Genomic DNA, 12872 nt, shown 5'->3' with positions numbered 1-12872 from the left:
TGGGAACGCCCGTCTCAACACCCCAGTGGCGGCCGAAGCTCACGGCCTCCGGCAGAGGACGCCGCCTGGCGGGGGCCGAGGGGCGCAGGGGAGGAGTCGGCTCCGCTTCCGGACGGCCGGGACGCCCGGGGACCCGAGGCGCCGCCCCCCGCCCGGCAGGCTGGGGCGCCGGTCTCGAGCCGGCGGGGCCTCACCAGGACGCGGGCGTCGGGCGGCTCGGCCTCCTCCGGCGGCTGCTCGGCCTCCACAGACGCACCCTGACCCCGGCTCTGCGCGCCCCAGGGTGCGAGCCGAAGCGGGGGTCCTGCACCTCACTTCTGGGAGAAGGGGCTTGGGAGACCCCGGCTCACCTTGAACAGCGCCCGGAAGTGCAGCGGCCGTGCCGGCTGCCAGACACCACAGAGGTGCGAGCGCGGGGCAGAGCGGCCCGCCGGCGCCCCGGCGCCATCTGCCGGCGCCTCGGGGCAGTGCGGCGGGGAGCGCAGGGCTTGCCCAGGGGGGCGGTTTGATGAGAGATTATGGTAATCAGGGGTGCAAAGTGGGGACAAGGGACTGCACTAGGAGAGGCCAGGGATCCACTGTCCATTCTTGGTTAAGACTAAGGATCAAGACTTAAACTTAACTTGAATCCTTGTTCTGCCATTTACTGTTATTTCATTTGCTTTTCTAAGGGATAATGACACTTATTTCCCCCTTTTTGCTAAGCTGATTCCCACTGATCGTCTATTATTCCTCTTCTCCAAGTTTCATTGAAAATTACAATTCAGTAACAAAAAGACAATCCAGGGCCTCCCTGATGGTGCAAGGGGTTGAGACACAGCCTGTGAGGTTGTCCGCGGCCACTGCGGCATGAGTTCAATCCCCGCGCAGGGAGCTACCCACATGGCACAGCAGACCTCTCCTCTTTTGCCCGCTACTCCCCTCAGCAGTGTATTTCAGTCAGTCCACCTGTTCTGTTCCCCACTGTGTCTCTGGTGAGTATTCACCCCCTGCACCTCTGGCTTGTACCCCAGTTCTTGTATGTATAAATAAATCTTTAAAAAAAAAAAACAGCTAAAAGTGGGCAAAATTATATAAAGATATGTGACCAATTAACATGTGAAAAGATGTTCCACATCAATAAGCATTAAATCAATAAGCAGAAAATGTGGAGGTGTCATTTTAAACCCAGTAGGATGACTATAGTCACAAAGACAAATACGTTTTCTTTTTATTTCTATTTTTATTTTTATTTTTTTTTTTAAAGATTTATTTATTTATTTATACAAGCACTGGGTACAGCCAGAAGCGCGGAAGGGTGAGAGAATTCACCAGAGCCAGAGCGGGGAGCAGAACAGGCAGAAGGACCGAAGTACACTGCTGAGGGGAGCAGCGGGTGGCAGGAGAGGTCTGCGCACCATGTGGGACCCTCCTCCGGTGGCCGGGGAGCAGCCAGGGATCGAACCGGCGCTGCAGAGGCTGCGGGCAGCTTCGCAACCCAGAGCTCAACCGCTGCGCCACCGGGGAGACCCTATTTTTATTTTTTTTTTAAGATTTATTTTATTTATACAAGAACCGGAGTACAGGCCAAATGTGCGGGAGAGTCAGAGGATTCACCAGAGACAGAGCAGGGAGCAAAACAGGCAGACTGAAATACACTGCTGAGGGGAGCAGCAGGTGAGACAGGAGAGGTCTGCCACGCCATGTGGGATTCTCGCTGGGCGGCTGGGATCGAACTGGTGCTGCAGAAGCTGCGGACAGCCTCACAGTGCGGTGCTCAACTGCCTGCGCCACCAGGGAGGCCCAAGTTTTTTTTTTAAAGATAGATTTATTCATGCGTACAAGAACCTGGGTACAGGCCAGATGTGCGGGAGGGTGAAAGGATTCAGCAGAGATAGAGTGGGGAACAGAACAGGCAGACTGACTGAAATATGCTGCAGAGGAGAGCAGTGGGCGAGACAGGAGAGGTTTGCTGCGCCTTGTGGGTATCTCTGTGGCCAGCAGGGATCAAACCTGCGCTGTGGAGGCTGCAGACAGCTTTACAGCACTGTGCTCACCCCACTGCACTACCAGGGAGGCCCTGACAAATAAGTTTTGTCATGGCAATGGAGAAATTCAAGCTTTCATACATCTGCTATTGGAGTTGTAAAATGGTGCAGCAGCTTTGGAAAACAGCCTAACAGTTCTTCAAAAAGGTTAAAAACAGAGTTACCATATGACCCAGCAATTCCACTCCTTGTTACATACCCGAGAAATGAAAACATGTCCACACAAGAAATAGTACATGAATGTTCATCATCTGGCACTATTCCCTAATAGTGGAATATTGTTTGGCCATAAAAAGGAATGAAGTAGGGCCTCTCTGGTGGCGCAAGGGAGTAAGATGCAATCTATGAAGCTATTCGCAGCCACTGCAGCAAGAGTTTGATCACTGGCCAGGGAGGTGACCCACATGGCACAACAGACCTCTCCTGACTCGCCCACTGGTCCCCTTAGCAGTGTATTTCAGTCAGTCTACCTAGTCTGTTCCCCACTCTGTCTCTGGTGAATCTTTTCACCCTCCACACCTCTGGCCTGTACCCCAGTTGTTGAATTCATAAATAAATAAATCTTAAAAAAAGAAATGAAGTACTACTATATGGACAAACCTAGAAAACATTTACAGAATGAAAGAAGCCAGTCACAAAATACCACATATTGTATTATTCCATTTGCATGAATACAAAAATCTAAAGACAGAAAAGACTGATGGTTGCCTAGGGCTGGGGGCATAACTAATGATTCATTAGAATGACTTCTAATGAATATTGGTTTTTTTGTGGCAGGGTGGGAGGAGCAGTGATGAAATGTTCTATAGTTGTGATGGTTGTACAACTGTGAATATACTACAAGTTATTGGGTTCACACTTTAAAAGGGTGAATTGGGGCCTCCCCGCTGGCGCAGCGGTTGAGCACTGGGTTGCGAAGCTGCCCGTGGCCTCTGCGGCGCCGGTTCGATCCCCGGCTGCTCCCTGGCCATCGGAGGAGGGTCCCACATGGCGCGCAGACCTCTCCTGCCGCCCGCTGCTCCCCTCAGCAGTGTACTTCGGTCCTTCTGCCTGCTCTGCTCCCCGCTCTGGCTCTGGTGAATTCTCTCACCCTCCCGCGCTTCTGACTGTACCCAGTGCTTGTATAAATAAATAAATAAATAAATAAAAATTAATCTTAAAAAAATATATATAAAAAAAATTTAAAAAAAAAGGGTGAATTGTATTGGATGTGAACTTTCTCAGTAAAGCTATTAAAAACAAAATAAAAAAATCTCCCCACTAGCTTCCCATTTCAGAGTAAAGAGTATGTTCTTAGAGTGGTCCTACAAGTCTCCATACCCATTACCTACTTCCCTCTTTTATTTAGCAGTCACATCTTCGCTTCCTTAACTCTGTGCTTGCTACTATAGTTCCTCTGCTCCTCTAGTTATAAGGGCCCTTGTCATCTCCTGCCGGCCCTCCTTTCAGAGGCCCAAATGAGTCTTTCTCTCATCTCTATTATATTACATATTATATATTATATCTGTTATATCTCTATATACAGATATAACACCCATGAGGCTTCCTGGAAATCCTCTGCTTGATATTACAATTCTCCACTTCCCAATTCCCCATCTCCCTCCCTTTTTTAAATGTCTTCTATCACACAACTCACCAGCATTTGAAATATTATACATCTTATTAATGGTCTGTCCTTTCCAACTAGAATATAAGCTCACTGAGAGGATGGAATTTTGTTTTCTTCATTAGTATATCCTCAGAGCCCAGCATAAAGTTGGGTTCAACAGTTATCAAAAGGAGAAATGAATGCATTCTAATTCAGAAATGTGTAGAATAACTTTCCACCTCCATTCTGATGACCCCTATTTCAATCCAGGTCACATCACTCTCTCCACGATCTCTAAGGCAGCCTTCTTATCTTCAGCCTCCCATCTCTTTCAGTTCACCTGTCCACATTGCAAATGGAAAAATCTAAAACAACAAATTACTTTAATCTCCACATTCTTCATGGGAAGGGGACAAAACCCTTTGTATTCCCACCATCACCACCACCACCACCCCCTCCCACGCCAAAGGATAAAGTCCAAACTTTCTGGTCTCCATCTCTCTGTGTTGTGCCCCTTGCCATATATCACATCCCCGACACCCCACAACTCAGCCGCAACGATTTTTCAAATATTCCAACCTCTCTAGGACCTTTCTTTGCAGTCTAGTTCCAAACCCTAGCCAAGCAAATATATTAATTCTTCCAGCGTGAGCTAGTGGCAGCTGGCAACCTTGCTGCCCATAAGCTGACATGCTCTTTCCCTCTCAGCCAGAACGGTCCAGTCACAGGACTTAATACTTTCTATCTCTGTGTGTCTCCCCTTCAGACTTTGTATTCTGTGAAAGCGGGGGCAACTGGGTCTTTTTTTTTTTCTGTCCCTCCCCACCATGGGCCTGTTATTTTTGTCACCCCATGTCTAACACTGAGCTTGGTAGATGGTAGGCTTTATGAAATGTTTTTGAATGAATGAGTATCCTCAGTCCCTGAAGACCCTACAGTACTACCGTCCAGGACAGTCCTCTTTTCCATGAAAAATCACCCCAATTACCTACCTCAAATTCACAGTCCCATTTAACAGAAGGGGACACTGTCCAGCTGGCAGTAGACACCCTCTCCCACTGTTTCTCAGAAAGGATGATTTCGCTGTGCATGAGTTTCCTTTTGCTCACTGAAGAGTCAGCTTCCATGACCCGATGGCTGGAGGGTGTGAGTGGACAGCCAAGGAAAACACTGGTGACTTTCCCAATTTCATTCCCCAATCAAAGAGGACAGTCTCTCGTTTGTCACTGATGAGTTTATTACATGATTAAAGTTCAAATAAAAAAATAATAACCAAAATCTCGGCAGGGAGGTTAGAACCAGTCTGGGAGTGCTGCTTCCCTGTCCCCAGCCTCCCTGGCCAAACCCAGCTCCATTAACTCAGCTTGAATCGATCAAGCTCCTCATCAAGATTTGCATCTGTGCCCCGGCCATCTCTGTTGCTTCCACTGGAGACTGAGTCCTGGGCCCCTGGCACTGGAGTTTTGGTGAGGGCCCCATACACTCCCATGGCCTGAGGAGAAGAACAAGAGAGAGAGCCATGAGGACACATGGCAAAAGGTGTAGCACAAGTCACCAAGGAAGGTGAGGCTGGGCCGGTGAGCTTGTTTTTCCTTTTCCCTTGAGTCTTAACTGTTATAAGTCTTAACTGTTAACAGTCTTAACTGTTATAAGCTTTATCATCAGATCTAGGACTCTTACAAACTACCAGGGCACCCTCAGAATATTGGTACAGGTATGTGAAATTAATTAAAAAAATAAGGGAATCTCAAGGACATCCCTTATCTGTGAGTGAGGCACTGTCATTCCTAGGGGCTTGTGCATTAGAGGGAATGAAGGGCGATCTGGGTCTCAGGGCACTCAGCAGGACTTTATGATATGTAAGTGGTGATGGTGGTCACGGGGTCTCAGTCTCTACTGGGTCCTCTAACCTGAGCCACCATACTGGTGACATCGCTGGGGTTGGAGGGCAGCAAGATAGTGTTGGAGTCCTTGGCCAGTTTGGAGAATGCGCTGACATACTGCTCAGCCACAGTCAACGAGGCCGCTGCATCTCCATTCTGTGGTTACAGGAGGGATAAAATCAAAGATCACAGGTTGGGGTTTTGCAGGAGAGGAGGAATCAGTTTCCTGGGAAGAGGAGATGCAATATCCTCTTATCACAATACAAGAGATTATACAATCTGGCTCAATGGAACCCACAAAGGCAGGAACTTCTCCCAAAGGTAGATGATAGAACCTCTCCCACTGTCAATTCCTGTCCCCCACTCCCATTTAGGGGCCTCTCACATGTTGTGTCAGAGCTGCAGCCAGGATACGAATAGCTTCCGCTTTAGCCTTGGCCTTGGCCAGAACTGCACTGGCCTCACCTGAAAGAAAAGAAATAGAGCTTGGCTTGACCCGAAGCTTGACAGGATCCCAAAGCTCCTGTCTCAGCACCAACCCTCAAAGCACCATGCCCTGCCTCCTCCCTCAGCCTTGACCTGCTGACTCTGCTGACCTGCTGCCTGATTTATTTGCTCAGCTTTTTCTGCCTCAGAGGCCAGGATCTGTGCCTGCTTCTTTCCCTCTGCCACGTTGATGGCCGACTCTCGGGTCCCCTCAGACTCAAGAACTGTGGCCCGTTTCCGACGTTCTGCCTCCACCTGCAAACCCCCAAAAACCCCATCAACAAGAACCCAGGGTAAAGTCCTACATAGAGCTATAACTGTACCCATCACAATAAGAAAGGGAGTCCAGTTCCCTATCTGACTGGAGCATCCTGAAGTCCTCTTCCCTACCCCTCCCTAGCTCCCACCTGCATCTGCATGGACTCTTTCACCCGGGGTGGCACATGGATATCCTTGATCTCATAACGGAGGCAGCGAATGCCCCAGCAGTCGGCAGCCTGGTTGATGGCATCTACAATGCTGGCATTCAGGGACTCCCGCTCCTAGAAGAAAAGAAATGCAAGCTTTATTGTATGAGTCTCAACCAACCATCTCCCCAGAAAGGAGAGAAAGTGCCAGTCCTGTGCCTTCAAACCCTTACTCTGGCTCAGATCTCCTTACCCGGAAGACCTTGTCCAGAGAGAGTTTGCCAAGCTCTGATCTCATGGTAGTCTGAGCTAGCTGGGTGACAGCATACTCAGGGTCCTCCACTCCATAGCTTGCCTGAAAGGGGCATGGATAGTGTAAGAAGCTTGGGTATAGAATTTCAGTAAACAGAACAACTCAGGAGCTGAATAAAGCAGGGGCAGATACCTTGTAAGGGTCCATGATTCGCAGGTAAAGGACTCCATCTATTTGTAAAGTTACATTGTCTGCAGGGGCAGGAGAGAAAAAGTGTAAAGTCAGGCCTCTAGGTCCCAATCAGCTGTTTCTCCTGAGCTCCCAACTTTCAGCAACCACATCCTAAAGGACTCAGACCACCCGTGTCACCCTGCACCCCTCACCGAGAGTCACAGCCGACTGCTCAGGCACATTGATGACAATTTCCTTGAGACTCTGCACATATCGGATCCGGTCTAACACTGGAATGAGGATGTTCAAGCCCTGGGAAGAGGAGTCATGGATCCTCAGAATGATGGGGGCTGTAGGGTTGGGATCCAAGCTATGCCTGGGGTGGGCAAGGAATCAACATATGGAACATGGCCAGAAAAGCAGAAGGTTGGGGGTATCACTGTTAGGGAAGCCCAAAATGATAGGAAGGTAAGGCTGAGGATCTGAATGTAAGGGAGAATCAAGGGAATGGGATCCAAGAGTGTAGCCTTCTCCCTGCAGACTGTGGAGCTGAGAAGTTGAGTAGGGAACATTCCAATAAGGCCGGTGGGGTGCTAAGACAATAGGAAATGTGGTAGCATGGGAATGACGGTCAGCAGCCTGGATCCTGCCAGGTTTGGTCTGGGGCGTTGGAAGTAAAAAGTAAGGTCAGGCCTCACGCGCAAGTCTTGAGGGAATTGGGCATCAGGTTGGCCCAGAGAGGGCAGGAGAGGTTCTCACAGGCTCCAGGATTCGGTGGAATCGGCCCATTCGCTCCACCACCCAGGCCTCCTGCTGGGGCACAAACAGTATCACGGTGTTTCGGGGCAATCCAGAGGAAGCGCGGCGCGGAGCGAGGCCAGAAGCCTGCACGGAGCCCTGAAGAGAAGAGGAAGGTTAGCAGAGACCCCCGGCGCGGGTCACTCCGCCCCGGAGGCATCTCCCCAAAACGCGACTCTAAAGGATCTTCGGAGAGGGTCACACGTGGGGACCATGAACTCTGACCCCAGTTCTCTCCCCAAACTTAGAATCCCGCTCGTTCCCCCCTTTGGACCCGGGTGATCTCTAGTCAGACCCTACGAGAGGGTCGCCACGCTCTCACCCTCAGCAAAAGGGCCCCAGTGCCCCGCGCCGCGCGCGCCAGCATTCCCACAGCCGCAGCGACCTCCGGAACCAACGAGACGCGGGGCGGAGCGGGCCCCTCTAGCTAGACGGACCACAGCCGCTCCGCTCGTGTTTCCACTCCCCCGGATGTACTTCCGGCTGTCCTTGCCGGGTCCACGCTCAGCCAATCAGCGTTAGGGAGCAGAGCGCGCATCAAGTTGTTCCCTGGGAAACGCAGACCTAGAAAGGGCCCAAAGCTGGAGTATGTTCTGGGTCTCGCAGATCAAGCCCACTACCCCGGACTTGGTGAACTAAATGGAATCTATTTTCCGCCTGCAGGTAGCCAAGAAACACCTCTCACCGAATTTTTTATTCCCACCCGCGTCTCAGTTTACCCTTCTGAGCGTATAATCGCCCCCATCTGTCACCATAGCGACCAGGGGGTTGGCGCTGACTCGTTGCCATGGTTGCCATAGTGACTTTCTTCGGTAGTCCTGCTGCGCTGTGCCCAGCCCTCCCACTGGGGACTGACCCCATTCCCGTTGCTATGGTGACCGGGACTAACTTTGCTTGGTGATTGGACTGGTATTTACCCCTCCCCTCTTTCCCCAAGGCACCATAGTATTTTCTATTTCTTCTCAGTCAGGGTCTATTAGTCCCAGTCTACTTGCATACAGCGCCCCAACGTTCATCCTGGTCTGAAGAATCTCTCTGTACACACGTGCCTGATGCTCCGGTACATCCTCTAAGAGACTTGCATACCTGTCAGGGCACTGAAGCTCAGAGCGGCTGAAATTATTAGCCACTGAACTAGTATCAGAATCCAAATCCACATATATAGGGTTCAACTTTTATGGCTGAAACTTTCTCAACACCCCACCTCGTTATCTGAAGAGCAAGACCAGGCCATAAGAATCAGTAGGGCCTCACCTAAGACATCATATCATGGTCTCAGGTCTGGTACCTCCTTCCTAGACAAAAGGGCAGAGTCCCAGCTTCAGTGAGGGCTTCCATCCCCACCCATTCCCATGATCTCCCCAACAGAAAAAAAAAAGTAAAGCATAGTTCAAGTTTCCAAACAAGAATTTATTTTTCTAAAAAAAAGTACCAGGTACAATTTTTTCCTGTTTTGTTTTTTTTTTTTTTCAAGTTTCAGCAAATGCTTGTTCCCCTCAGTTCAGCCCCAGGAGTCAGCTCCAAGGCTGGGTCAGAGTCTGGAGTGGGAAATGGGGTAGTTGGAAACCACATGACTGAGTTTGAGGGGTACCCCTCACCCCAGCTGAGGTAGGTGGGTCAGAGTCTGGCCAGATGAGAGGAGGCACCCCAGTCCTTGGCCCTGACTCTGTCCCTGAATACCTTCCTCAGTCAGGACCCCAGAGCAAGGAGACACAGGCAGGAAGAAAGGGACAACTAGAGCCTGGAGCCCTAGATGAAGGGTGTTAACCCCCGGGTGTGCGTGTGAGTGTGCATGTCTCTCTCACACACACACACGCACGCACACACGCATGCACACTTCTGCATACACACACACACACACACACAAATTGGCTTTCAGAGAGGAATCACAGGGGAAGTGAAAGGAATAGAAGCACAGGGGAAGCTGAGTCTTTGGCTAGTGACTCAGTCCTTCTGGATAAACTTTCTGTCCTCAAATGAGGGAGAGCAGTCCTTCCAGTTCCTACATCAGCCTCTACAACTCCTAAGGTTGGATCAATATCTGAGAGTGAGAAAGGAGGAGGGGCAATGCCTATTTTCAGGTTTGGGAGGTTACCAAGGCAATCCAATTTGAATAAATTATAAATTAAAAATAAATAAAATAATAAGTGGCCCCTGCCCAGGACAGGGAGGCAACGCTGGCATGACTTGCCTGGGAATATGGGATAACCTCAGAGTAACTCAGGTTCCTCCCCACTACCTAAGCTGGCTTGGGAAATCCAAGGGAGGGGGCAGGCATGTAGAGTACCCAGAGGTGGGAAGATGTGGTAAGGATCAGAAGCTTTAAACGCCCAAATAATCAATTTGGGCATGAACATGGCAAGGGCTTTAATTCAAGCCTGAAGGGTCTCTCGCCGCCTCTCCACGTATTTGCTCTGTCCAGGATGGAGCAGGATGGGCAGGTCCTTGGCCCACATGAATTCAGGGTCCTGGCAATCAGGGCAAAGGTGAATAACGTGGATTGTGAGGGGCCTCAGTCACAGCCTGCAGTTCATAGGGGAGCCCTGTGTCCAGTTCCAGGCTCCGGCGGGAAAAAAGCAGGCGGATGTCTCCATGTAGGCTTAAGCGGCCTGAGCGGGAGCTCCGGAACCTAAGGGAGGACATGGTGGTCAAAGTTAGAAATCAGACAGTAGAGAAGCAAAGAGATCCTATCCAGGAAAGGGATACCTAGGTTAGGGAAAGGATACCTGGGCCTCCCCAGCTGCCTCTGGCCCCTGTCCTCACCTGAGGTGCAACAAGTAGCAGAGGAGGCGGTGGGTGGGGCTAGCATTTCCCTCCTCACCCACAGGCACCAAAAAGAGACGATGGCGCAAGAAGGTCATGTGGGCAGCAGGCATGTCCGAGAAGTCAAAGGTCACTAGGAACATCTTCACCACAGTCTGGTTGGGGTTAAATAAGGTCTGGGGGCAGGAGAGGCAAGATTGGTAGGGTTGAAAAGCTATTAATCTTTCCCCACTTTCACCCCCTCTGAGGCAAAACTCACCACTTGGATGGTGCCCATCTTGGGCACGCCGTAACCCTTCCTCCCCAGGGGGTTCAGGTCCACGACGCCCTGAGAAGGTCATGGAGCTATCAGTCAAGGAAAGGCCCTAAATATTCATCTATCTCCATAATCACTCACTCTGGAACCTGGCCCCTTCCCACATTAGCATTCTCCTCACCTGGCCTTGACTCTCTCCTAGGGGAGAAACACCCAAAGGACACTCCCTTCCCCTGTCCCTTCCTCCCAATCCCTCATCCTTCTGATGAGCTCACTTTGAATTGGGGTTAGGTCATACCAGGAAGGGGGCCGGGGCATTTTGCTCAGAAACATCAAAGAAGGTGACAGTGACAGGCAGCGTGACATGCTGGGGACAATAGGATCCACTAGCTCCGATCTCTGCTGTGAAGCCCTCAATGTGGCCAGATGGTGCAAAGCGTCCTCGAAGCAATGATTCCTGGGGAAGGAGTGAGGAAAACATATTATGAAAGATAAGCCAGCTCTTTTCCTTATCCATACAAGCCACACTCCACCATCCCACTTTCCCCAGGACCCACCAAACACAAAGTCCAAGGGGAACTACCTCAAAGTTGCCCAACAGGGTACGGCTGACGGCGGGGGTAGGAACAGGGGAGGCACTGGGTGGGCTCAGCAGGCCTGGCCCCTTCCGGAGGCTTCGAAGGGAGCTCCTGGTAGGGGAGGGGACACAGTGGGTTGACTTTAGGTAGCCTGGAGTATCTGCTCATGTCCTTGGGTCCCACTCTTTGTCATTACCTAGGTCTCCTACCTAGGAGACCTAGGCATGCGGTCTCCTTCCCTGGGCTTGGAAAGAGGACTATAGATTTCTACCTCCATTTTTAGGGACAGGGCAGAGGGGAGAAGCTGATCACTTACAGTTTCAGGCGACGGGCACCTTTCAGCCTCCGCCCCATGGGACTGCAGTCTGTTGGGTCCTAAGGAAAAGAAGATTGGGAAAAGAGATGGGGCAGAGGCCAGGTGTATTAGGGAACAGGGGTCCATCATAAGCTCTCCTAGGAACTTCCCCCCAGGCCTTCATCTCTTCCTACTTAAGTGTAGATGATCTCCTTTCCTGGCTTACCAGCACAGGCTCCTTGGGCCCAGGCAGCAGGTGGCTCCAGAAGGGTGTGGCTTTGGCATCAGAACTGTTGGCAGCAGGAGGGTGGCCCAGGGTTCCCCGGCGCCTCCGAGGGGCTGGCCCCTCATCCTCAGAGCTGACATCCAGGGCTTCTCCAGCAGGAAGCAGCCTTCGCTTGGTGGGGCAGGGGCCTGGAGGTCCAGGGCCAGGGGGTGTGTGCTCGGGACTGTGCCCATTGGCAGTGCCAGGGGACTCCCTAGGCCAGGGGCTGCCCCCATTGCCCACCCCAGCCACTGGGCTCTTACGCCCTATTTGTGCAAGACTGTGCAAATCAGTGTCAAGTGTGTGCAGTTGGCCCGGAGGGGCTGGCCCTGGGGACTCCCCCAGGGACCCCTGTCCCCCTGGATCTGGGGAAGCCCAGTCTCTGGTGTGCAAAGTATTGCAGGAAGCATTTGATGGGTGCCCGGGAGGACTCGGGGCCCCTGAAGTCCAAGGTAAGGTGGAGCTACCTCCTTGTTCCACCACGCAGAGGCCATGATGGCAGAAATGTTGGCTGGCCACACCCAGCCCCAGCCCCAGTTCCTCTGGACCCAAAAGCCCCACAGTAGATGGTTCTTCAGGGGGTAGCCCCTCTCTGGCTCCCAGCCCAGGGCCTCTCTTCAGTTCCCGGGGACCCTCAGTAGGTGGGGCAGGTCGCTTCAGGGCCCTATGAGGCTCGGAGGCACCAGCTGGAGGGGAAAAGATGGATACCTGGTAGACCCCGGGGGATGTTGCCCCCCCTGCTGGGCTGTAGCCCATGAGCAGGCCACCTTGGAGGGCCCCCTGCCTGACTGCAGGCTGCGAAGGGCCAGCCTCTGGCTCTGAGGATGGAGACGGCTCCGCCTGCACGTGGCGCATGAAGCCCCCCCTTGGGTCAGGGGGGCCCCCCCCCACAGCCTTTATGCTGGGCCTGGGCTGGGGGGCCTGGGGACATCTGTGCAAGAGAAGAAAAGAAAAGGTGGTCAAAGGAATGAATGAGTATTCTCCCTCCCTGCTGAATTTCAGACCCTCCCCTCGCCTGAAGTGGTGATCTTGTGGGGTCCCTGGTATGAAGGAGTCGAAATATCCAGATGGATTAACAGAATGTAGAGGCCACCCCAGAATT

General features: G+C 51.8%; 2 protein-coding genes across 4 annotated transcripts; both read right to left on the bottom strand.

Annotated features, from left to right (window-relative positions):
- Positions 1-4969: 4969 nt before the first annotated feature.
- On the bottom strand, positions 4970-8091 carry STOML2 (stomatin like 2; the record flags this gene model as incomplete). Of its 3 annotated transcripts, XM_084236767.1 has the most annotated exons (10): positions 4970-5107; positions 5526-5654; positions 5884-5963; positions 6095-6239; positions 6392-6526; positions 6645-6746; positions 6837-6895; positions 7028-7127; positions 7575-7712; positions 7936-8091. In XM_084236767.1, 10 exons carry the CDS (start codon positions 7978-7980, stop codon positions 4970-4972), a joined length of 1071 nt encoding a protein of 356 aa, XP_084092893.1. The 3 variants fall into 3 exon arrangements, with proteins under 3 accessions (XP_084092893.1, XP_084092891.1, XP_084092892.1); XM_084236765.1 differs by lacking the exon at positions 6392-6526 and having other exon boundaries at positions 7936-7980; XM_084236766.1 differs by lacking the exon at positions 7575-7712 and having other exon boundaries at positions 7936-7980.
- A 1979-nt stretch (positions 8092-10070) lies between these two features.
- Positions 10071-12625, bottom strand: ATOSB (atos homolog B; the record flags this gene model as incomplete). Its single annotated transcript, XM_084236380.1, has 7 exons — positions 10071-10242; positions 10377-10552; positions 10636-10704; positions 10931-11089; positions 11216-11321; positions 11527-11585; positions 11732-12625. 7 exons carry the CDS (start codon positions 12623-12625, stop codon positions 10089-10091), a joined length of 1617 nt encoding a protein of 538 aa, XP_084092506.1. The 3' UTR covers positions 10071-10088.
- Positions 12626-12872: the final 247 nt, after the last annotated feature.

Source organism: Talpa europaea, assembly GCF_964194135.1.
Source record: "Talpa europaea genome assembly, chromosome: 7".
Classification (NCBI taxonomy): Eukaryota; Metazoa; Chordata; class Mammalia; order Eulipotyphla; family Talpidae; genus Talpa; species Talpa europaea.
This window is presented reverse-complemented; position numbering and strand designations above follow the sequence as displayed.